This window comes from Papilio xuthus, unplaced genomic scaffold (assembly GCF_000836235.2).
Source record: "Papilio xuthus unplaced genomic scaffold, Pxut_1.1 DF827680.1, whole genome shotgun sequence".
In the NCBI taxonomy this organism is placed as follows: Eukaryota; Metazoa; Arthropoda; class Insecta; order Lepidoptera; family Papilionidae; genus Papilio; species Papilio xuthus.
In genome coordinates, this window is record NW_013530969.1 from 6450367 (window position 1) to 6477809 (window position 27443).

The window sequence follows — 27443 nt, forward strand, 5'->3', positions numbered from 1 at the left end:
CCGATACCAAAACCCCAATTTAAAGCATATTGTTATCGCTGTTTTGTCAAAGATAATGACAGGGATGACGATATTTTTAATGCAGAGAATTTGTTCTCAGCTAGCAACGGTTAATTCGACACGATCGATCGAAAATATCGAATCTGACATTTTGTGGTACTATATTGCATCGTCTTATCACTTTTCCTGCTTTCGAAGGACCAGTGGGTGAGGCCTAATATTGTTATTTGTAATATAAAATTGTTTGACTTTTCTTATATTAGTTTTAAAAGAATGCCTTCGTAGTAGGTGATATTGTAGTAAGCTTGATATCTTTGTATGAAACAACTTTAGCTATCTCTTTGTGACGCTGTTGACAATTTTAATGATAAATGTAAGCTCTTTTTATAGAATTCATTGTTATCTAGGTGTCCTTAGATATATTCACGCTATATTTAAAAAGTTTTGTTACTGTTGTATTTTTTATCTGTTGCACACTATTGCATTTTTGCTTTAGTATTTAACTTTATAACATCGTTTGTCATGAAATGAACTGTTTAATGGACGTAAATTTTAAAATCAAACGAATTTTGTAGATATATTAAAAAATTTCACTTTCGAATTTATTTAGTTTTAATAAATGCATCTAGATGTTAACTAAAATAATTCGATAATTATTTGTGATTCATTTAAACAATTTTATTAAGATCATAAATAAATAATTTTTATTTGTCAAAACTTTTATTTCTGCGTGAAACGAAACGAAACGAAATCATTACTCAATTTCTTCTATGTAATGTTAGTCTTTGGATCAAATAATAAATAAAACACAATCGAATTGTTAAAATTCATGTAATATTTCTTACAAATGTCAATTATCTTCTCGTACATAAAACACATACATTAAAAGTTTAAGAGCGGACTTTTCAAAAATTACTTTCCTCGTATTAGCACCACTATTACTCCATTGAATTCAGTTTCCACAACATGACATGTCTATTTCTTATACTAACTATAAATTTGGATTATCGAAGCACTTGATTAGTCATCTCTCTCGTTCACTTTGGAAAAAAGAGAGACAACAATATTTGTTAATGCAAGTCATGACAGAATGTCACGTTTGTCAGTTACAATATGACAAAACTAAATTACAAATGACATTAAAACTATTCTAATTTATAATCGTTAGTTGAGCGCATTTCTCAAACTTATTCATACTTAGGTCACATAGCAAAGAAGGCAAGAGATGAATTTTACACAGAAAATATTTAGATCTTGCCTAATCTGCTAGGTTTATTCCCGATAAGAGAAACTTTTATATACAAAACAGTTTTATATATTCTATATTGTCCTTAACATTACAATATATAACTAGATTAAATTCTAGTTAATTAAAAGTTGACTCTCGTAGGTTCCTCCCTCGTAAAGAACCTACTTACCTTCGTAACTTTGCGATTTAAAAAGAAAATAAAAAAAAACTACATGTATCAAATTCCATTTTTAAAATTTTAATTCGACATTTTTTTGTTCAGCATTTTACTTTTTGCTGATTAAATTTCGATATGTATTTTGGCACGTTGTTAGTAAATATTAAAGAAGCATTATGTATTCGAAAACTAAATTATTTATCATTTAGTTATAATAATGGTAGAGATTATATATTATTTATATAAAAATTATTTCTTTATTATTAAGAATATTATTAAGGAAGCTAATTTCTTTTTTATTAAAAGCAAAACTTAAACTTTTTAGTAGCATTTTTTAATGTAGCTTAATTTTATTATTCCAATATTTATGTTTATTGAGAATATAATTTTTTCAAAAAATCAAATAATCACAATTTGGACGGATTTTTTTTTTCTAAATGAACGAAAATTTTGCGTATCACAAAAATTATACGGTAAATTTAAAATGTCATTTTTCAGTGGCAGTGAAAATATAATTTCCAATAAAATTAAAATTATAAAAGCGTAAATATATTTGTTTCGATTTATTTAATATAACATAGATCACATTTATCTGCGGTTTCAACTTAATGTATAATTATTATTATTATATTAATATTTAAAAATATAAAAAGTTTTTATATAAAATATTGAATAAAAACTAATTTTAGTCATTTATAGCTTTTAGCTATTCAAATTTTAATTTTAGATTTTCTTTGACTAATCATCGTTTTTTAAATTTAAAAATGTAATTTTATAAATTCCTTCAAATATCTAAAGTTGCCAAATTATCGTAAAATTAATATTTATCCAATATTATTTATAGTTATTATTATATTTATAACTTATTGCATTTTAATGCGTTATTGGCAGCTTGTATGTATTATTCGCGCCATTCTCTTGACGCCTGGAATGTTCGAACCTCGGATGAAGTGAATGTAGTCAATCCTTGAGCACCTGTGAAATTAAATATTATATTTCTGTCCGTACAACACAATGGAGTAAGCTTATTTATCATTACGTTATCATTCATCTTACTAATATTATAAATGCGAATGTTTGGATTGATAAATAGATGTTTGTTTGAAGATATCTACAGAACGGATCCATGGATCTCTTTGAAATTTGGCCTAGATGTAGAGCATAGTCTGGAAGAAGATTTTGTCGTATTGATTTTGGAACGTCTTTCAACATAGAAATATACCTATGAGTACAAAGTTCGTTGATTTCACATATTATTTTATTTATTTTATTATCGCTCTAGTGTTTATAGTAAATCTCCTAGTTAGTTACCTCTAATCCTGCGGCCGGGTGTAGGCGTGACGTCACCGTCGGGTGCTGTCCACTGCTCCACCACCTCGGTGTTGGAGCGCGCAAGTGACGGCTGACTGACTGACCGGTTCAGCGAGTGCCGGGACCAAGATCTAAGTAATAAAAGTTTCTAAATTAATATAGAATTTTACACATATGTTGTACTACTGCATAAAAACTACACTAACATTTACAAGAAGGTAAAAAAAAGTGAGAAACAGTCCACAACGTCAAAAAAATTATAAGAAAAAATCGCTATATAAAACTTATTCTTATTTCTGTGTTGTCGAAGTAATGAAAAGGGTGACAGGTTTTATCAAAGTATTTTGGTCTCAGAAACCAACGATGACTTAATTATTATAGGAACAGTCTTCCTTACTGATTATGATTGAATGGCTGTTCATTGTCACTGTCATCGTCGTAGTATCTGCCCAGCAGCGTGCCCGCGGACACCTCTGACTGCGTGTCCGCCTGCTCCCGCGCGTAGTCCACCATCATCTCAGACATCGACCTATAATATGACATTATCATCTGTCAATTGTCACTACAAACTATAAAAATCATAAGCTAAGTAGAAAAGAAAATGTTATGTAGTTAGAGTCATACGCTAGAAAGTCAGCCAGAAGTGGCTAGTTGCTTAGTACAAATGAATGTATAATTTACCTCATATCAACGTGGTCGCTGCGGTAAGAGGAGCGGCGAGAGCGCTGTGGCTCTCGGAGCGATGTCGCGTCGCTATCGTACTCGTACAAAGTCGGCAACGAGCTGCGTCGCGACCGCGAGTCCCACTCTGTCTTCTTGCGGTAACGGTTCTATATGGACATACTAATTTGTTAAGCTATCACGACAAAAAGACTACGGCTAAGAATGACTAAGTCTATAGCTATGGGTTCAGTTATCACTGGCAGCTTTGTAAATAAGTTAAGATTGTGAAAAAAAGGAATCGTCAGCAATTCTTAAACATGCCTCCTATATTACACACTCTTGCATTTTTCTTACCTTGGGTTTATCCTGTGGCGGGGACAGGATTCGTATGATGACTTCCCACTTAGGGGGTGTGTAGAGCGGTGCAAAACGGTGGTCGTGTGCCACTCGGGAGAAATCCTCGCGCGTGGAGGACCTAGCCAACTCCCGCCGTAGCGTGCTCTCGTGGGTGATCAGCTCGCGCCAACGGAGACGCTCCTCACGTGTCAGCCGATAAGACCGCTCAGATTCTGCTAGTACCTGCAAAACATGATAAAAAAACACATGAGTGAATCTATGTATGTGCCCATGTACCCATATCCTACATTTTCATTAATTTATTTTTACTAACCTCATCTTGAGCTTCTGTCTTCAATACCCTAGTAAGAACAGTCCAGTTAGAAGGCACAGGTGGCGCCGGAGTGGGGTCTGGTACATCCTCGTCGTCTTCTTCTCTATACAGCGGGTTACGAGCTGGTGGCAACTCTGGCAGCAGGGGAAGGTCGGGGGACGACGGCTGGTATACTTTTCCGGTTTGCTTGATCAGCTCGGGAGAGAACAGGTCTGGGCCACCTTTACCTGTGAAAAATTAAAATGTATAATTATAATTCGCAATATAATACATCTCTAAGCACATAAATATCGCTTGCTTGTGAAACTTATGCTATTACTAACCAATAAACTTCTGCGGCGGCAATGACAATGGAACTCTTTCCATCTTCGGTGTCAAAGTCATTCCTGACGCACTGCTTATATCTGAGAAGTTTTCCCACTGTGCCTCGGGCAGCGTGTGGTTTCTTATGGTGACATCAAACTGCGGCGGTGGAGCCGGCACCTGTCGATACTCTGTTACCAAACGTTTGTGTCGCTCAATATCTTCTATGGTCTTCTTCTCAGTGATAGTTCGAAGGAACACGTCATCGACTACGTGGGATGTTATTTCTGGTTTCCTATAAAATCAAAGTCATTTTTACTACAATTGTAAAATATGAAAGACATACTTTATAAGGACATAATATATGGTTGCATTTTCACAATAGCCTTATTCTTTACCTTGCCGGTATTATTGGGGCATCCGGTATAGGTTCAAGGCTTCCCATGGTCAATTCTTGCTCCTCTGTCTCCAAACGTTCTGTCATCATGGGTGGTGGTGGAGGAGGTTTCTGAAATGTATCCAATTTAAATCATTTGAAGTAATCCTGGTTAAAGTAGTCCGTAGTTGTAAGGTTTTAATTACTGCTAGAAATAGATAGACCAAAAATGAAGAAATACATCAAAGATTTACAATAAACAAAGCGAAAGTCACTAAAACTATAAAAGAAGATGCCATTTGAGCTAGCAAACGATCTTCGCTATTTTCAAACCATCACCAAAACCAAGATTTGTAAGAATATCTTGTTGCTACCTTGATATGGAACATCCTTGCATGTGTCGCATCGGTGACCTCGGTGACAGAGTGCGTGTCAGTCATCTCAGTATTGAGAGAGACGATGGATCGCGGCCGACGAACCCATTCCTAGTTAGTTGGATGAACGTGACTTTGGTTATGGAGTGGTAATATTGTTAAAATTAAAACTTATTTAGTGTTTTAAACATTTAGGTTATGAATGTTGTTTAATACTATGAGTTGTAATTGCATTAATAATTATGTTGCCAGATATTAGCATTTATAAAAGACTTCAATGCTGTCTCTTTTAGCAGATTAATGTCATTTGCAACTCGGTGGATTAAATTGTAATTTAAACACAAACAGTTAAAACAAATTGTGCATTTGTGATATGTTAAATGATATAAAGTAATTATCCCTCTTTTTTGATGTTATTTCATGGTTTACGGTAAAAAATATTGTGTTTTATTAATTAATTTTATTGGATTACTTTTCAATTAGTCATTTACTTGATTAATTTATTTTAACCTTTATTTACCACTTACTAGACATGAAATCATACGATGAAATATCACAAGCCAATAAAAATTCCAGTGTAACCACAACAAACGTTAAGTGTAAGTCATAAAATCACTGTTTGCAAAGTAAACAAGAATGTGTTAGTTACCTGTCTTTCGCGATTGACCTGTGAGTAGAGGGCGGGGTGTCGCGGTGGGCGGGCGGGAGGCGCGGCGTGCGCGGCGCGGGCCGGAAGCGGCAGCGCTCCCGGCGATACTGTGCGCACAGATTCTTGGCGTTCGTGCTCTTCAAACATTACATCCCTGTGACAACACGTACTTTTATGAACCTCACTACTTTGTTATTGCCCGTTGTTTGCTATTATATTAGTTCATTAGATTCTGCATGAAAGGTTCTCAACTTACCTAATACTTCCACCATCAACTTCCTCGGTAGCTGTAATGGTGGATGGCGGCGATGGTGGCGCGGGCGGACGCTGCACCCTGACGCGCACGTCGAAGGCAGGCGGCACAGCGCCGGAATGGCCCGCGTGCACGTGCGCTGAGTGCGAATAGCGGCCGTTAGATGCGCTCGTCTCGTGCATCTCACCGTACCCTGTTAGTTGTTATGGTGTTACACACAATATGGAATGAATGGATGTAACGAGTGACATAAATATATGTTAGACATGGTTTGTGGAAGGACATATACTATGGATACGTTTTGTTCACCATTCGCTATATCGTTCGCCTAAATGCCATGATTGAATTAAAACACAACATTAATTTTGAAAATGTGAATGAGGTGTTACATAAACAAAAAATAATGGGGTTTTAAAAAAAAATAGAAATTGAACATAAATTATAATTAATGATCGATTATTTCATGAAATTTGTTAAAAGTAATTTGTAATTTAGTTCAAACATACATACCACACGCTAATTTTACAAATAAGTAGAAAACACGAGCTACGATAGCTTTACTAACCTTCACTCTGATATGACTCATCCATCATGAATGCCTGGTTTGTGTGGGCCTCCGCCTCGCTGGGCGTCTCCGACGGGTAGTCAGAAGGTATGGTGCCTGATGCTACACTAGCACTTTCCGCCGAAGGGTATACAGGGTGTGCTCGTGGTATTTTAACTTCTGTAAAATGAACGACATCACTTACAGTGCTGTATTCACATTAAGATATGTAATGCGAAAGACTTTTCGACAGAGGAAATGTCATAGGACATCCTCTCCTCCACTTTTGAGTCTAAACTTGCGAAATGTTTAGTAACGCAGTAAACCAACCTTGTATACTCTCCCTGCTAACTATAGATGCGGAGGAGTCATCAATCAGCCTCCTCGGCACCGGCAGCGTGCGTCGCCGCAGACACAGGTAAGAAACGCCAAGCCCCAGGAGAAGGAGCGTTAGGAATAGGATCGCGCAGATGATCATCAGAATGTGAGTGCCCGCCAAAGGCGCTTTGGCTGGTAAAGGGCCTTGCTCAGGGCTGTAAAATCGATGCAAATTAAAATAACCACACAAAAGGATCCTAAAAGTTTAGAAGCAGAACATCAAGACAGTCCAATTTTTATATTCAGTTCTGTTCCACAATCATTGTAAATTATCAATTTCAAATGACTGGCGTTCTAAGGTAAAGAGACATAAAATAAATAGTTAAGTATCTTACGCAACAACTAGTTGATTGAACACAGGCTTGGGAACAATAGGCGGTGGGTAACGGCAGACGATAGTGATGACCTCGTCCCCGTCCATCTCCAAGCCCGGGTGGAAGCGCACCACGATGTTGTTTGTGAACACGCGGAGAGGATCCTATAGAAATAATCAGATATTATGTAAAGAAGTTATAAATCGTACTCACTAACTCGGATTTTTCTGAACAGTACAAGGCACCGACCTGCTTGGTCCCACATCCTTTGAGTGGCAGCTCTAGCTTGTATGAGGTCGCTCCCTTGCCTGCGACCTGACACGCTGAGTGTCTATCGAAGTCGGCATACGCGATGCCGTAGAATTTCTCGTTGAACTTTAGTTCGATCTGAAAATATTATATTTTTTAACAATTTATTAAGTATTGAAGGGTCATGGTGTGCATGGGTATGTAGATTGGACACTTATTTAAAGTAAGTGATGAGCTCATGTACCGATCAGATCTTATTTTTAGTACTTACTTTAATTTTAATTTAGTTTTAATATTTTTTAGATTTACTCAAATAAAATAGTGATAAATATTAGTGTACTGACCTGCATTGAACCCGCTGCGCAGTTGAGCGTCGCTCTGGTCCTATTCAAGAAGATAACGGGACTCAAGTCATCGAGTTTAGTCACCTGGAAGTAGAACATTATATCATTTATCAATACTATCCCTTAACCCATAGTTCTAGAATAATTTGCAATATAAAAAATAAAATTAAAATTGTGAGTACAAGATGATTATGAAAAACTTAACAACAATGATAACTTCCCTTTACTTGTTTTTTATCACAGATCTCAAACACCTCGTTATTTTAAAAATAAGGTAAATTATAAAAGAACAAAATCACAAAGCATTGATACAAAAATTTAAGTAATTGAAAATATAGACGAAGAAAAATAAACAAGTTTAAGACTATCCGAATACAAATTAATCAGAAAGAGTCCTACAGCGCAACAAAAGAAAAATAAAATAATCCAAAGTGTCAAGCATGGAGGATTTATTATTGGACGAGATGTTGGGACCGAAAATATTTAAACAGTAATTCTATATTTAGTCTCGCTGCAACCGCCGCTATAAATCCAAGAAGCTAATTATTGCCTCGCGGCTGTATCTATCCGATGGCGTGTTTCCATTGTATCATCCGATCGATGCAGACAATAGTCAAAAAATTGAAAAAAAAGTTGCATTTGATTTTTTGACAACAAATAAAGTAATGAAACGACGTGAAATGGTTTATATAATCTGAGAAAATAATTATATGTATCTGTCTGTCTGTATGATGTATTCTTCAGATAAAACCAAAATGGAACTCCGATAAGACGAAATACGACAAAAATTCTCCAAATCTCAACTCTAAACTCTCACATAAAAATGTTTAATATAGTCAGATAATCTAACACTTACAAATAAATATAATATACAAAAAATCTAAAATAATATTGATAACGTGACGTGTTTTACAATGGAGCTACGCAATACCACCACGGGCTATTCTACAACGATAGCTGTATCCATCATTGCTCTGTCCAGCTCACAACGATATCTGCGCCCAACAATACCTCTGCGCGAATAATTCTCTACTCGAAGCCGTCCATTAAGATAAACCTTATAAAACCTACGGATTTATAACGCCTTACATTCTACTTGCATGTTTTATTTACAACTTTTTATCAGATTTATTAGTCAGTAGATGTTATGAGCGTAAAATGTTAACACGGGATGAATTATTAAAACTACTAATGCAATTTACGACTTCAATGTGGCAATGCAGTATCAAAGTTAAGATCTATTAAGTCTTATTGATTTAACTAGATTTGTTATAGACGCCAGCACAAACAAATTCTCGTGCGCCAATTGGTATTCACGGACAAGGGAACGTATAGGAAGGTCAGACATTCTGTTTCTATGCGTTCCCTCCTCAGTCGATCTTTTCCTTATAAGAAAAAGGGTGGGAAGGGAAAGAGGACTAAATGAGGCCTCCAGGACGCACATTCATCAGACGAAACGCGGAATTGCTTCCACTTCACGCGTCCATTTTAAACTAATCTTAATTTGGTACAAATTCTAAAAAATACAAGTACAATGATCTCTGTCAACTTAGAATTCTAAGAAAAAGAAAAACCGCTCCAACAACTAAACAAAACAAAAAGCGTGCAAAGTAAAACCTCGGTCCATCAAATATGTTTTGCACGTCAACAAAAACCCACTTGACAGATGCCCCGCTGTTAACTAACTTGAAACCTGTTTTAATAATATTAGTAAGCAAAATCCTTGCGGTAAAGGAATAAATATATTCACAGAAACACAATGTAAATATAACGCGGTCCTGTCAATATCTTCAACCTTTATAATTTAAACATGCAGGCCGTTCACAGGTACTCTAAAACTGAACCTCTAGAATTTTAAATAAAGTTTTATTTCATACTAGCCTTCGCAAGCGACTCCGTCCGCGCGGCATTAAACTTAATTAGTAGACTCTATGCCAAATTTCAGCGAGATACACGCAGCCGTTTTGGAGATACTTTCAAACAAACATCCATCTATTCTATTCTATATGCGTAAGAAGGGGGTAGACTCGGATATGACGGCTGATAGAGATGTATGGAGGAGTAGTACATGCTGTGCCGACCCTCGATAGGGATAAGGGCAGGTTGATGATGATCCATCTATCTATTCATCTAAACATTCGCATTTATAACATTAGTTAGATTTCTTTATAAAAATTAACCAGATTATTTGTAATTAACTTCTTTCAAATAATCGCATATAAAAGCGCATTTTATAGTTAAAATTTACATATTTTTTCATAGTATAGAACAATATATACTTCAAACTAATAATACGAAAAATAAGACCGCAACAATCTATAATAGTTAATGTATTGTTTTCTTTTGCGTAACGGTCAAATAATTACGTCTCAGAGTTTTCTGTAGCCCACATTCGATTGATTTTAATAAACTGTGCCGTTGTACGGATGCTGGTCATAACAAACTAATTATTTTTTAAGAGTTCCGTACCTCATAAGAAAAAACGGAACCCTTATAGGATCACTTTGATGTCCGTCCGTCGGTCTGTCAAGGCCCATTTTAACAGTATACTGTTTTGACCTCACATACAAAAGCGTCATAGAATCATCATCATTTAAAGCGCTCCAACCTCAAATGGGCTTGGACCTAGTCAAGTAAATCTCAATAAATTTCTCCACACCGATCCATTTTTTGTCTTTTAACTCTAAGCGTCATATAAATGGGTAGGAAATTATCGTCCTCGACTGTACAGCGTTTGAAACACGAAAGCGTACAATAAATACCTCTAAATCAACGATATCGTCGTTAGCGGCACGGAACACTAATTATCTAACAACTCGAGGTGAAATATTTTAATCGACTGTTCAAATCAAACGATGCTTCGAATTTGTTTTACTATAATGATCGATTACAAGAAAAAAAGCGTTTGAAACATTACAGTTCATTCACTGAGTCTATTGATCTTAGCAAAGAAATCTTTCGCAGACAATTCTAATAATACTAGCAGACGCCTGCGACTCCGTCCGCGCGTAATTAAAATAAAAACATAATAAGTAGCCTATGTGTTCTTCCAGGCTATGTTCTATATGTGTGCCAAATTCATTCATCCATCCAAGTAAACGTCGGCATTTATAATAATAGTAAGATGATTACTAAATTTGTATTAAAATGAGACATGAAAAATTACGTTTACCTTAATAACCTTTATTCAATTTCTGTAGAGACAATTAAAAAGTTTGTATTATATCGTAAACGAGGTTATAGTTTGTATAATCCTTAAAATGGAGTCTAAAAATACCATAAAAAACCTATTTAACATAAAGTGGTCGTCCACCAAACTATTTTATTCAACATAACAAATAATTTCAATAAAAAAAAAAAATTAATTTTTGCGTAAAAAATAATCAAAAAGTCCAATGTAATTCACACATCTCTCAATTCTCGACGCTAGTCAAATTCGTCACAGCGTTTACAGGTTGTTGTACTCATAAAACTAAATTCGTACATTTTTATTAAACCATTGTAGGTTTTTTTATATCTCATTGTAAACCTTACCAAATTTTATAAATGAAAAGAAATATTCTTTTACTTACTATCGCAAGCTGATTTAAGTGATCACTTAAGGAACCGCTTATTGTACATTTAGTACGTGAACAACTTTTTTTATTTAAGTAACAATTATATAGCTTTCGCACTCAGAGTCATAGCATAAATGTTTGTCACCAAGTGCCCTAGAACAACCAATAGCAGTATTGAATTAATCGTGAATTAGCCCTTTTATTTACAGAGGTTCGGCATAGTATTATTCTTCCGTACATCTCTATCAGCTGTTATATCTGAATTCGCCCCCTTATGAAGGATATTCTCATACGATCTATAAATTTCTAAGAACAAAATTGGCTACTATTTAAGTTGGAATAACGTAATTTAGAGCTGTTGCCATTAATAGATTGACGGGAAAGAAATTACTGAACTAAACCTTGGCGTACAAAGAGCTGTGTAGCTAGGACACGTATGTATTGCTAAGTAAATAATCCGACACTGTGCCGGTGTACTGACGCAACACCAGTCTTACTAGGTCGACGTTTATATCCACTCACAAATCATACTGACAATGGTTTTTGTAAAGAAAGCGCGACATTCGCGCCAAAGAATTCTCACTAATAATGTCTAAAAGTGTACTGACCTTCCCATCCAGGACCGTCTGCTCCGGCAGCCCCTCTCCCTGATACTCGATGTTGTTCGCCTGAGAGTCATAGTTTGATTGCGCACACGCAGCTGTCAACAGGCACGTCAGTATACACCACAGTAACGCCATCTTTATCTGTAACAAATTGTTCAAATATAGTATAAGAGAAGGAAATAAATTATTTCTTTATAGAAGAACAATCGTGTTCCCTCCACCAATTCTTTCCTTGTAATGCAATGTAGTAAACTGGTAATGATTATGAAAAAAAACAATTGTAATATTACAGCTTCATATCATTTAAAAACGTCTTTCCTTTGTTTTTCTTTACTAATATAATATAGAAGAAAGATTCGATTGTTTGTTTCCATAGACTCAGAAACTATAGAACTGATTTGAAAATGTTTTTTTTTAATCCGCGCGTAGTCGCGGGCTTCTATTCGTCTATAAATGTACACCTTATCTTAATTATAAAATTCTCGTGTCACAATTTTCGTTCCCATACTCCTCCGAAACGGCTTGACCGATTCTCATGAAATTTTGTGAGCATATTGAGTGGGTCTGAGAATCGGACAACATCTATTTTTATCCCGCGCGGACGGAGTCGCGGGCGACAGCTAGTCAAATTATAAATGATAATTTTTAGAAATATCAGTTAATAATTATTAGTTGTACCTTACAGTACTCATTGAATTGTAAACGTACAAAAAACGCTGTTAAAATTCACACTACTTTCCAGTTCTTATAATATCTACAGAATCAGTTTCACTAAAAAGGTTTGCTATATAGGGTGTCGGTTTCAAACATGCTTTCTTACTAGTTGCTTACGTTACGCGATATCGAGTTTAAAACGAAAGTTCTTTGATAAAGGTTTCTAATATTAAATGTCTGAGACCAATTTTCATGTAAATATTTTAAACTGAGATGATTTTATAGCTAATAGTGCATTAAAATATATTTTAGGGTGTATTTTTTGGCTCAGACATATGTATTAGGTAAAGCTTGTAAATCTTACTATGCACCCATCAGGTCTCCTATTCTCTTTTTAATCTTAAACAAAACTTTGAGACACAGAAATATCGTTTTTAATATTTTACTTTTATATGACTTAATACTTTTATCTTAACATTTAGAGGTAAAAAAGTGATATTTAAATCTCAGATAGCATTTATCATTAACAAAAAGTATAAAATATAACTAAAAAAAATAATATTCATTATCGTTCATCGTAATATTGCCCGAGCATCTTGAAGTAATAATCGAAGCGGAGATATTAACATACGGGTAACATAAAGCACGACATTTCAAAAGTCGACAAGGACATCAACTCGACCGCCCACAACGACAGCTAACCTTTCACTGAGCAAGGCTGTCGGCAATAATTTCATGCCGCTGTAATGAGCGCCATGTTTGAATAGCGTCCTATTTGTTTTTTTTTGTTCTATCATTTCTACCGGGCGTCCGATTTGTTTATGGCCAGCCTTCTGTCAGCTAATGTGTTGTCCGTATCTTTATTCGTATACACTTGTAACATCGGCTTTAATGTCTCGTAACTTTTTTATGTTCAATGTTTTATGTTTCGTTAATTTAAAAAAAAAAAAAACTTATGTGATCTTCCAGGCTATGTCCTACATCTATGCCAATATTCGAGTCGTTCCGGAGATACCTTCAAACATCCATCCATCTAAACATACGCATTTATAACATTAGTAAGATTTTAACAATGGTAGAGCCCGCTTTAACATCTTCGCACGAATTGGCCCGGCTCGCCCGGTAAAATACCACGACCACACAGAAGGCAGGCGTGAAGTGGAAGTTTCAATTCCGAGTTTCGTCTGACGAGTGTGCGCCCCGGAGGCCTAATTTAGTCATCTTCCCTTCCCATCCTTTTTCCTATAAAGAAAGGATGGGTAGTGGAAGTGGACTTTCCGAATGAGAGGGTGCATGGAAAGGGAAGTATCCTCTCCTCCATCGATTAAAGGTAGACAACGCATATGCAATTGCGTATGTCTATGGGCAACGGTCACTTCGCTATTTCAGTGATTTCAGGTGACCACTCGCTCGTTTGCCATCTTATGGTATAAAAAATAATTAATACTCGTAGTTAAGACTATGCAGAGATATTGGCTTAGTATTTAGGTGGCGTATAAAAAGACGTATGACGCTGAAGGAAAACATCGTGATGCAACCTGCACATATCTGAGAAAAAAATTCAAAGATATGTGTGAAGTCAACCAACCCGCACTTGGCCAGCGTGGTTGACTATGGCCTAATATAACTTAGGGTAGGCTCCGAACCCCTCGGTGGGGACGTTTAGTAAGCTGATGATGATGATGAAATAGGAATTCTGGGTGTATTATAATTATAGAGACATCATTCTGCAGCACATCGTAAGGCGAATCGTTAGCACTTAGATAGCAAGTCATTATAGTTTTTGCTTTGTTTCCATTAGGATGTTACTTTAACGCTCGCAATAATGCCCTAGGGCGGAGATACTGGAATTATACAAATGACTTCCAATCGACCGATTCACGGAACGCGCTCATGATACCCTAACATTAACAATTTGCCGGCGTATTTACCTTAATTTTACTCAATTCCTTTAAAGAAATATGAATTTTACTTTAAATTAGTATTGGAAAGTTTCCAAACCCCTTTGATGGTATAACGTCTTGTAGTTACTTTAAAAAACTATTGTGGGTTTCTTAGACCTAAATCCTTGTTTAAAACATATTGGTATCTCTAATTTATTGAAGATGAATGACAAAGATGACGCTATATTTTATACAGATTTTGATCTCAGAAACCAACGGTAACACTTATTTTTCCTTTCAGTATTCAGTGACATATCTCATTGAAAAGATAATTCCTTTTTTTTCTTTTCGTTATCTTAAATTAAATAAAAGAAACAATAGATAAATATTCTTGGAATCATATTTATAGAAATATTGCATTATTCAATGTCAAATTTGGTATTTTAATCTGTTACGGATGCACATTTAATTATGTTTAACATATCACGAAACTGATATTTACATACATTGCAAGCTTATACACTGTTGACAGACGCCCAACTCTGACTTTTGCTACTCCAAGGCAACCAACTATCGATAATGGCTTGCTATTTGCAAATTTTCCTTTGTTTTTGCCTTATTCATCCCTTCTATTTGCAATCAACTATTCTATAATTTAGTAATTACTTTATATGTTCTTCCAGATTATGTTTTACATCTGTGCCAAATTTCATCAAAATCCGTTAAAGTAAGATTTGATTTTTGTTAAAAATTATACCAAGCTAAATACTCCTTAAAATTTTTGTTGATATGCCTCAAAAGCTTTGCAAAAAGTAGTGACATGAAAAAGTAGTGTGTTAAACAATATTTTTTTTAATCAATAAAAAAGGCCCTAACACGAAATTTAACGGGACGATATGCGTAACGTCATCGACAAAATTTATGCAACGCCTTTTGCGCCTAAAGTATATATATACTATAAGTATAGCTCACAAATTTTTTGTAGAAGACTTTAAGAAAACATTTTCACAAATCGCATTAGGCCCTTTAGGCATTAAATAAAAACAAGTGAAGACACAAATCATTAACGTGTTCATTAAAAATATTACGTTTAATCTCATAACATTTCATGCAGCTTTTAAAGTTACATCGCTAATTAATCCTTTTCCATACTAATACTTAATAAAACCGGTCAGCCTCTCTCGCACTGGTACTGAATTGAACAAATCTCACGTACGAACCCGCAAACACATTAACTGCCGAATTTATGATCACATAAAACAGCATTCGAGATATGAAAGGACGTTGAACTCGAATTTAAAAGCAAAGCAAATGCAAAATTCAGCCACCTTTTTATTTAAGTTGAACTAAAAGATACTAATAAATTTTTATATAACATCTTTTACTGTATTCGTTATTTAAATGTCAGTAATTAGTAGGAAGAACATTTCAAGATTAAAAATATAACTACAAGTCGAAAGGTTTCCGTTTGCTAGAATTAAAAAAAAAACTTAATTAGTAGCATATATATTTCAGACTACGTTCTACATCTATGCCAAATTTCATCTAGATCCATGCAACCGTACTAGAGATGCCTTCTAACAAACATCCATCTAAACATTCGCATTTATAATATTAGTAAGAAGTAAGATTATTTATTTCCTCTCTTAAATAATACACGAACAATAATACAGTAACTGGCAACTAAACGAAACCAGCTACTGGATAAAAAGTAGAATAAAAAATTCTATTATATTTCCAAGTGTTAACACACAATAACATTCTATGGGTGGGAGTGTTGCACTGAGACTACTGATTTAATTAACACATTTATAAAGCTTTCGCGTAGACGGATGTCGTCTCCCACGTCGTACATTTATGAATCACATAATATTTTACACAAGTATTTGATCCTTAAAAGAAATAAAAACCTGTCATAAAATCTTTATGCGGGATTAAATACCAATATCTATTTACTTTTATATAAAACAAACTTATAAATTAACAGCAACAATCATTACGTCTATCTCGGAAAATTTTAATTGTAAAATGTGCCTAATATACCTTTAACAAACAAAAAGGTTTTAGGCTTGAGACCTCCTTTGAATTTTAAATCTGGCCATAACTTCGAAGATGAAAAATACAATATATTAAGGTCTTGCGTTAATCATTTACTATAAGGTTTAAATTAAAAAAATCCAGGCTTATCTTCTCCACGTGCGAATCCATGACTGATTGCAAATCGTGGATAAAAACATGAATCCATCAGTTAGACACGCACCAATTACATATGATGGATTATTTCTTACCCTTACTTTTATTAATAAAAACGTTGTTAACCTCGAAGTTGTTTAATAGCAAGATAATGTAACTCACGAACTAGGACAACTATGAAAGACTATGTGGCTTATTAAATAATAATAATTCCTAAGCGTATTATCTTACTTATCTTAAAGACATTTAATTCTATCTCAAGTAGTCACTTAACGTAGACTAGCGGACCCGACAGACGTTGTCCTGTCTACACGTCTTTAATTTGAAATAATGATGGTAGCGCCGTCTGGTTAATCCAATGTAAAACACTCCAAAATCAACAACTACTAATAAATTAAAAATTAATCAAAAAAACATTGTCCAGCGGACAAAATTTTGAATCTAAACCATTCCCAGATCCCCTTGAACACACACAAAAAATTTCATCAAAATCAGTCCAGTCGTTTGAGAAAAGTTCAGTGACATACACACTCACAGAAGAATTATATATATATAAAGATATTTCATTCAGTTGTAATATTAGTGACGACTTAATGAATCTGATTGAGCTATTTAATGTCCAGAAGCTTCTAACTAAATTAATAAATACGTAATCAGAAAGTTTCAGTCAAATTGTACATCATATAAAACCTCTTTTAACGATTATTACTAATACCCTAAATACGTAAATCAAAATAAGAAGATTCAATCCATAAAAAGGATTAAAACAAAAATAAAATTAACAAGTATCGCGGCGAGGAAGCTTTCGCCTATAAATCAACTAGCTATTGACATTTAGTTAAAAGATTACACGCACCAAATGAGATTTAATATAAACTATTCACAGTTACAAAGTAAAATAAAACGACTTTAGTATCATAAATTTAAACAAGATCAACGCATTTCCGTGTCTTTAGACATTAAAAAAGCAACCGAGATAAGTAGCAAAGAGATTCGATGTCCCAATAATATTTTATAATGTGTCATCCTTCAGTTCGACATATTTGTTACATTATTTACAGAAATGATCATCTTCACCTTGAGGACGGTGCACCAGGTTTCTGTTCTCCATATCCAATCTATCTGCCGTCATTTCTATCGTCACCTTCTTCTTAATCATGACACCTATCACGCAATCCATCTGTAGACTTACCTCTATCAGTGTACCCTCCAAACTCATACTTAAATTCCTGCATGAAATCTACTGAAATTATGCAAACTTAAATTGCTTTAATAAATAGGGAAACATCAGAACTTCATATGCAATGACAAAATTTGTGGAAAAAGAAAAAAGGCAATTGCCAAGAAGTAAATCGTGAAAACGTTTAAACAGATAATGAGTTCGATTTCGTAGGCATGCTACAAGAGATCTTGTAGTTTGGAATTATAAATAGTATTTAATAACATCCCGTACAATTACGTACTTCCAAGTAAAATTATATTGATCGATGTTTAAAGTACTTCTTATAAGCATTCGTAACAAAAACCAACTCGGGGGCAACAATTTTATAAATAAACCGAGCGACTCGGTACGTACTGGAATGTTAAGTGTCCCGCTTGCTATTCAGATTTCTTTTTCTTTTATTAGTTATTTATTCCAGTTAATATCCCGCACTGTTCTCATAATTTAAACAATACGAGATAGCTCGTCGTAAGAATCAGTTAACGGATTTTAAACTGCTATTTTTAGCGAGCTGATAGGTTATTTTCTAAAAAGTTAAAATTTAAGATGGCCTAAATCAGACTTTAATTTTATCTTCAAATACTTTACATTCTTTGTACTTTGAAATTATTTTTTAAACATGTAAAACTTATAATATTTGATATTAAGATAAAACCCAAAGTAAAAGACAGGTCAAAGACATATAAATGGCGTATTTCCTTAAAAAATTGCACGCCAAATTCAAATGGGCGACTGTGACACAATACAAAGCTTGTTTTGTTACCTGTTTATGATATAGCGTTGGCGTAGGCGGGATAATTAAATACCGCCCGCATCTGACACGGTGTTGTGTCAATGTTAGCGAATGTGGTTAATAAAGACAAGGCCTATAACTCACTTGTTACGTCATTAATGTTGTATTTTAATGTAACATAGGAGTAGTACCTTTAAATCATAAATAGCATAGTAGTTTATACAAAAACTAATGGTGTTCCTCAGGGGAGTAATCTAGGTCCCAATTTATTCAATATGACATAGTTAACAATCTCTAATTTTATGACGTTTATATCTCTGTGTAAATAATAATTATTACGCACAACAAAAAATAAACCGGATCTGTTATTGAAATAAATATAAATATTGCAATAAACGAGACCGAAAAAAGAATACGTGTGGATGCTAATAACAAAGTTACTAATACATAAAATCACGCGATTTTGAACTCTGTTCGTCTTAATTAAAGGTTACAGAAGTTTGGTAAAGAATGCTTGTAGGCAATGTGATGTAATGAGACGACCTCATCCATTCTTTTTCGGCTACAACAACTTTCACTTTTGGCAAGTGCGAGATACCTGTAACCTTATTGATGAGTTGTTAAGTACTTAGTTATTTCTTAACGTATGCGCATAATTTGCGAGTTGAATTGTTTTGTTTTTGTCGCTTTAACGTTACGTGATTTACGTAACTTGTTTGACATTTCACCTAAATAGTTAAGCTATAGAAACTTAGAGCGTCGGTGGGTCAGGGGTCAAGCACTTGACTTACAATCTGCAGGTCCTGGGTTCGAATCTCGCCATGTACCAATGTGTTTTTCGATTTCCGATTTACATATGTACATTTTCCGACGTTCTTACGGTGAAGGAAAACATCGTGATGCAACCTGCACATATCTGAGAAGAAATTCAAAGATATGTGCGAAGTCAACCAATCCGCATTAGGCCAGCGTGGTTTACTATGGCCTGATCACCCTTAACTTAGGGTAGGCTCCGAGCGCCTCAGTGGGGACGTGTAGTGAGCTGATGATAGAAACTTAGTACCCAAAATTTAAACTTAAAAAAACTGGCTTTAAATTTCAACTAGATTAAAATAATCATTGTTCTTACTCTCTACATATAATTGTATAATAAAGTTCAATACTGTTACGTGCTTTATCGTGTCAATGCGATAACAACGGCCGCGGTAGAGTAGTTTAAAATATTTCATCCAGTCACGCCGTCACGACCAATTATATGGTTTACTCAAGTGTCCTAGTCAACACTGAAAGCTTTTTATAACTCACGGGCACACAATTTACATTATTAATTTAATAATTTAATATAACATATTTTGTATATTTTTTATATGAAAAATAATATAATAAGAATAAGTTAAAAAAAATATTCTTTTGTTTAATAAAAAGATAACAATGAGAAAACCAAGAATTGGAGAGAGACGACTAAACATGCTTAAAGGTAACCCATTCCTAGTGTAAAGACTCAAAGTAATGGACGTCAAAATGCAATCTTAACACCATAATGCAAGAAAATAATCTATGTATTTATATTTTTTCAATAACAAAGAAACTTGCAATTAATAATCAAAAGCGCAATATTATATCAGAATTAATAATATATCACGTGTCGTTCCCGTGACGTATACTCTAAATAGTTTTCACCGACACTTGTACAAATGCACGTGTCGGCCTTGCAGCAATGCCCCACATTCAAACAATATAAATACCGATCTGAATATCTTTCCTTCAATTCTAAAATATCTGTAGATTATTTGATATCTAATTAACTAATATTTCTTATAACTATTCTAAAGGCACGGCGCAGTGCACCTTGATGACCTTGAGCCACTAAGATCTTTGAACATAACTATACCCTTAACTTTTATTAAGGACGTTAAAGTGTAACATGGAAATTTATGAAATAAATTTTATAACTTTACTAATTATAAATTCAATAACAAACTAATTATTACAAATACACCTTTTTAAATTAATTAATCCAATTAAATAACAATGTTTACTTGCAGTATTACGCGAGGTTATCCGTTTGTTACGACCTCAGTGTTACCTAACTTATTCTGTGTGCACTCGAGTATAAAATTAATAAGGAGAAATAATTTTGAATAGGAACTACATATCCTGAAGTACTTTATGAATAGTGTTCAGTATTGTATAACATTCAAATTACAGCGAATATTTATATTATCAAAAATTATTATATCACCATGACTGGGGCAGTAACATGACCCCAGATTTAATCGTCGCATCGGGAACATTGTAAGCATCCTGGTTCCTATAATTTCAGAAGCCCGCGGCGCCCTTCGACTTAGGATGAAATATTTGCACGTCTTTGCTTGAGGGCAACTATTTCAAACGCATTTATAAGGAATGCCTATTAAAGCGTTATTCAACTTTTTATTTTTATATACTATTTATATTTCTAGCTAAATTATCACAGACAAGACGATGTCTATGTAGGCATTACTTTTTAATATTTAAGAAAGAAATTTTGTAAGAAAATGCGTTCGGAAGACTTATTACATTAAAAAGTATTTAAAAATAAAAGAACCAAAATACTTAGTACTCAAAATCCTAAAAAAAAAACAAGTTCTTTTTCATTACTGGCCAGTAATAAAAAACCAAATGCAAGTTAAATCTCGTTATAAAAACATTTTAAAAATGTTACGGTCAATAAATATAATCGAACTCAAGTCTTGAAAGTTTACGATTAACATTAATATTAATAACAGAGTTTAAAGGATCAAATCTGCCAATCGGAGCCCGAGGATGCGTTCTCGAACCGCAAATTTTTCTTAATCCACACAGACTAACGATCAAAGGCATATCGAAAGAGAAAAAGAACATTGAAAAACTTAAATTGGCAGTTTAATGAGCTTTAAGACCATAAACCACCATCGTATTTTAAAAAGTAAAAGAAAAACTTCGTACCTTTTTTCAAACTCTCTTATAGCTTTGATTAAACGTAACTTATCATAAAAAGGATCATATAATATAATTTAAAAATATATTTCATATTCCAAAAACAAATTAAGTTCATAGTTACGCAAAAAACATACTGGGAAAGCTGACCCCATCTGAGATGCAAGCTAGGAGAGAGAGAGGGGGAGAGAGAGAGAGAGAGAGAGAGAGAGAGGGAGAGGGAGATAGAGATAGAGTTACACGAGTTTCTATTCTTTGATTATTATATAACCTTTAAATGAAGTGAATTAAAATACAACGAATTTGCCGAAAAATATATAATGCTATTTATTCCAAGTCTGCATACAAATAAATAAATACGAATACATAATTCCTTACATAGACAAAACACAAATAATTTAAATCAAAGCCTTGTATTTATAATTTAGTCTTAACAGTGATAATTTAAATTACAAATAAACCATTGTTAGAACAGGATTAAACAAAAGGTATGAATAGGTATGCGGTATTTAAGCTGTGGGCTACAACCAGTTTTAGCTAGCGTATGACCTAGTATTACTAAAGCCTGGTTTGATCAACTTGTTCTAATTGTCGTTACACTATTACAACATCTCAAACACTTATAATAATACATTTCGAATATTACCATTTATATGATGCAAAGTTCAGCTATACGTTGCTCATTTGTTTATTTCTTCATCTAATATTATAAATGCGAATGTTTAGACGGATGCATGTCTGTTAGAAGGTATCTCTAGAATGGCTGCATGGATCACACTGGAATTTGGCATAGACGTAGAACACATAGGCTATTAAGTTTATTTTATTATCGCGCAGACGGAGTCACAGGAAACAACAAGTAATATTATAAATGAGAATGTTTAGATGGATGGATGTTTGTTAGAAGGTATCTCTAGAATGGCTGCATGGATCACGCTGGAATTTGGCATAGACGTAGAACAGATAGGCTATTAAGTTTATTTTATTATCGCGCAGACGGAGTCGCAGGAAACAACAAGTAATATTATAAATGAGAATGTTTAGATGGATGGATGTTTGTTAGAAGGTATCTCTAGAATGGCTGCATGATTTACGCTGGAATTTGGCATAGATGTAGAACATACGATGGAAGAACACATAAGCTAAGTTCATTTTATTATCGCGCTGACGGAGTCGCAGGAAACAACTAGTAATATTATAAATGAGAATTTTTGGATGGATGGATGTTTATAAGAAATTATCTCCACAATGGCTGCAAGGATCACGCTGAAATTTGGCATAGAAAACATAACCTAGAAGAACACTAGTTTATTTTATTTTCGACGGAGTCACGGGGTACGGCAATATGACTATTAATAACCTCAAACATTAGGCCTGATGTTGATAAAAAAAGAAGATGCTATATCTGATAATTATTTCATCCTAAAAGTGTCTTCTAGCTATGCTAGATTCAAGTGTATTCGAAAACTCACCTCAGACATTTTATAAATATGTTATCTTGTTTCTCGCCGTTGAAATTCAATTAATATTTGTCAGGTGAAACATTTATAATGATTATCTTTAATATAACAAAAGTTTAAAAATAATACCTCAATGATAAACGAGGTGTCAACAGATTTGTACCCCGACCGTGTTGTAACAATTTATTTTATATACAAACACGAAAGTCATAAATAACAAGCTAAGAAGTACAGTTTGATGCGAAAAATTAATTTGCAAAAAGTCACTATTTTATTCGAAGTTAACTCTTCATTAATATGCAAGTACATTTATCAGTAAATAATTTTGGTACGAAAGTACGTATTGATTTCTTTAAAGTTAATCCTAGTTTGTGCACTATTAATTCTTTCAAATTGTTAAAATGTATAATTTATGAAAATCGGTAACTTCTGCCTACAACTTTGTTACCCTAAGGGAGTAAGTTATATTATAATAAATAATATCTTTATTATGATTATAATCTTACTATAATAATATTATACATAAGAATGTTTAGATGGATGTTTGTTAGAAATTATCTCCAGAACGGCTGCATAGATCTTGATGAAATTTGGCATAGATGTAGAACTTAGCCTGGCAGAAAATAGGCGGGTGGAGTCGCGGGCAGCAGCCAGTTGTATATTTATAAATAGTGTTACATTCGTGTAAAGACACCAATCAACGGAGTTATTTCTTTATTCATAAATCACTCGTATTTGGTGCGCTGTCAGCGCTTTAATCAGCACCTTATCGGGAGATAAATTATTGCTTGTCAGAGATGGGAGCGCGTTTTTCGCTTTACGGGATAAATTAAAAGGCAGATAAATGTCGCGACTTGTAGAGTCGACTTTATCTATGAAATTGTTCAATTAAAATTTTTCATTCACTTTATTTTCTACTAGCTTTTACAAGCGGCTAAGTCCAAGCGAAATTAAAAAAAAAACTAGTTATAATATAAAAAAAGACTATGTTACTTAGTGATAAGAGTTTTTAAATTGGTTCACCACTATTTGATTTATTCGTTACATACATAAATATAATACAAATTTCATCTTGATAATATTAAGTACAAACAAGTAATGTCTTAAAACGAACAGCTTAAAAATATAACGTATTCATCTTGTAACCTAAGTCCACGTTTACTAAAACTCTTATTTATCCTACAATGTTACGGCTGCACTCAGAGTCTTGTCACTAAGAGGACCCCAAAATGTAGTTTATAAGAAAGTAATTATAAAGAAATTATTTTTAGTGGTACCGTTTTTACCAAATTCAATTAAAAAAAACTTGAAAACATTAATTTTAAATCACAACATTGCTAAAAATAACGTCAACACAATAAAACCCCGCTGGCTATATTTAAACCTTCGTAGCTTGTTTCAAACGATAATAACCTGTTAAACAAAACGTATAAATTAAAAAAAAGTAATTTATTAACGAGTCCCGCCGCGAACGGGCGAAATCAATTATGGCTGCGATTAGCGAAAATACGTGAAGAGTTTGCGCGCTAAAAGTTGTCATCTGTCATGCTGTTCTTGCAGAAATGTCAACGGTTTTTTTTTTGTAGAAATACTGCATTCGGTTACAAGTTTGCGGCCAATTTAATTAATAAAAACCTTCAAACACTTTTATTAATTTTAAACAATTTAGAATTTAAGTTGAAACATAATTATTAAACAGTATAATATTGTTGCTTTTTAGAGAATGTATTTCAGACATCACTTGTTTGTTTTTTTATGTTTTTTTTTCAAAGCAAAAGGTGGCAAACGAATATGCAGCCAGACGAATTTACCAAAATAACGACTGACAGTTGACCATAGAGACATCTATAGTCCATCACTGGCTTATTATTTTTTTTAAATAATAATATAATAATAGTTCTCTTTAATATCAACAATATTTTCTTCAAAATTATCATACAATAGGACGAAACAAAGTAAAGCCGACCAAACCTGGACAATTAAAATAAGTTTGTGCATCGGTACATATGTCTCTTCCAGTTTCCACGTCCATTCATGTGTCCGCCGTAACGAGTCGATTCCAGATAATGCTTAACATTCCTCTTTCAGCTTGTTAGTACCCTATTCATAAAATAAAATCACAATCGACCTTATTACAATAGCATAAGAACCATATTACAAACGGTTCTACCAATTTAAAAGGATTCAAGATTTAACTAGTGGATGTGAATTTTTCGCTTGCATCGCCAATAGATAGCCATCATCAGAAATAAAAAGGTGAATTGTTAAGAATGAATACATCTTGGTTTGAAAATTCTGTTCAGAATGTTGAATATAAGGCCACGTACACACGAAGGAAGTGCTGGTTTACTACTTTGTATCGTGATCATATTCGATACTTTGTTTACTAAGAAAGTGAAGAAGTCAGGATATACAGGGTTGTTATTAAAAATCAATGTTATTTGCTAATTTCTAAGCAACTATTCTACATTTTTTTTACTCATATGACATGACCTTTTTTTATCATTACAATACACCTAATTCCATATGTATACGAAAGGAACCATTCTTCTACATCAGCTTCAGTCATGAACACGTTTTTTTTTAATTTAAAGATATTGATGATGTGCTTAGTAATGCTTAGAAATATCTTATTTTTTAAATCGCTGAAATAGCGAAGTAACCGTTGTCCATAGACATACGCAATTGCATATGCGTTGCCTACCTTTAATCGACGGAGGAGAGGATGCACAGAATGAAAATATTTTCCCTTCCCATGCATCCTCTCATCCGAAAAGTCCACTTCCACTTCCCATCCTTTCCTGATAAGAAAAAGGGTGGGAAGGGAAAGACGACTAAATAAGGCCTCCGGAACGCAAATTTGCGAACCGTGACAAATAATAAACGGAAAAATGTTACAAGTTTTTAATTCATACAATGTTTATGGCAACACGTGCAAAATACATTACGACATCTTTGTATTCATTTATGTCTATAAATTATCACATATATAGATAATGAATCATAAATATGTAAAAACTATACCATATCTTACTAATATTATAAATGCGAATGTTTGCATGGATGGATGTCTGTTAGAAGGTATCTGCAAACGGCTGCATTTATCTCGCTGGAATATGACATAGATAAATAAATCTTTATTGAACCAAAAAAGCTTTACAGCTTTTTGCCTCCTGTAGTATGTGGAGACCTGTGTTACAGGAGGTAGTGTCTTCTCTTAATCTAGGTCTTAAATAGGTTCTAATCTATACAGTATGTTTGTGTGGGTATGTGTTCGTATGATAGCTGTAGAACATAGCTTGGAAGAAAATATAAGCTAATATTTTTTCTACATCGCGCGGACCGAGTCGCGGGCAACAGCTAGTTAATCTAATATTAATCGTAGGGAAACTAATTTATAACAAGTCTAAACGAAAGTGTAATATGGTTTTTATTTACCTTTTTGTACTTGTCAGAAACCAGTTAAAAATGGCGGACAATAGAAGGGAAAGATGGCTTCATCACATTGTCGTTAAATCTGTAATAAACAAAATACATATATTAATATTTTATTTACATTTCAAACAGAAGATCACGTTCAAAGCTGCACGAATATTGGTTGTATAGAATCATGCGATTTTCTACTTTGCATGGACAATTTACTAAATCTACTCGATTTTGCAAATAAGCGAGTATGGTGGAGACCTGTTTGACAACGACCAAGTAAGTGCTAGATAATCTAATTGGAACATATATTTGTCAAATAAAGTCGTTGTATGCGCAAACTATTTTGACAGCAAGTATTGTGTTAGGAAATTTACTTCCTGGTTGGTTATCCAGCACTTTACATGGATTTTGTGAAACAGACAGTCATTATCAGCTCACTATACGTCCCCACCGAGGGGCTCGGAGTCTACCCTAAGTTAAGGGTAATTAGGCCATAGTCAACCACGCTAGCCTAATGCGGATTGGTTGACTTCGCACATATCTTTGAATTTCTTCTCAGATATGTGCAGGTTGCATCACGATGTTTTCCTTCACCATAAGAACGTCGCATAAATGTACATATGTAAATCGGAAATCGAAAAACACATTGGTACATGGCGGGATTCGAACCCAGGACCTGCAGATTGCAAGTCAAGTGCTTGACCACTGAGCCACCGACGCTCTTTTTCTGCAAATGTATGCAATTTATATATAATATTCGTTACTTGATAGCCTGTCGTAATAAAAAGGTTAACCGTTACACCGCTGTAGGCACTATTCCAAGGTATTCCTAGTTAACCCTTTGTATGCAGATGTGATGACGGGGACACAATGGTACCGACTTGTTGACGTTCTTTAACGCCTACTGTCTTTTGTTAT

General features: G+C 34.0%; 1 protein-coding gene across 4 annotated transcripts in view; it reads right to left on the reverse strand.

The window, feature by feature from the left end:
• Positions 1-2168: 2168 nt before the first annotated feature.
• LOC106117244 (zona pellucida domain protein papillote) overlaps positions 2169-27443 on the reverse strand; it is a 53080-nt gene continuing 27805 nt past the window's right edge. For 2 of the 4 annotated variants that reach the window (XM_013311438.1, XM_013311437.1), the window contains 18 exons: positions 26538-26616; positions 12000-12137; positions 7835-7918; positions 7491-7628; positions 7263-7405; positions 6880-7082; positions 6571-6729; positions 6009-6198; positions 5753-5906; positions 5104-5214; positions 4752-4861; positions 4374-4648; positions 4051-4277; positions 3735-3959; positions 3399-3547; positions 3115-3246; positions 2718-2848; positions 2169-2381 (listed from right to left, as the gene is read on the reverse strand). In XM_013311438.1, coding sequence (XP_013166892.1) covers positions 2308-2381; positions 2718-2848; positions 3115-3246; positions 3399-3547; positions 3735-3959; positions 4051-4277; positions 4374-4648; positions 4752-4861; positions 5104-5214; positions 5753-5906; positions 6009-6198; positions 6571-6729; positions 6880-7082; positions 7263-7405; positions 7491-7628; positions 7835-7918; positions 12000-12131 — 2637 coding nt within the window. In that variant the 5' untranslated portion in view covers positions 12132-12137; positions 26538-26616 and the 3' untranslated portion in view covers positions 2169-2307. The remainder of the gene's footprint in view (positions 2382-2717; positions 2849-3114; positions 3247-3398; positions 3548-3734; positions 3960-4050; positions 4278-4373; positions 4649-4751; positions 4862-5103; positions 5215-5752; positions 5907-6008; positions 6199-6570; positions 6730-6879; positions 7083-7262; positions 7406-7490; positions 7629-7834; positions 7919-11999; positions 12138-26537; positions 26617-27443) is intronic. The other 2 variants (XM_013311439.1, XM_013311440.1) reach the window with 2 other exon arrangements.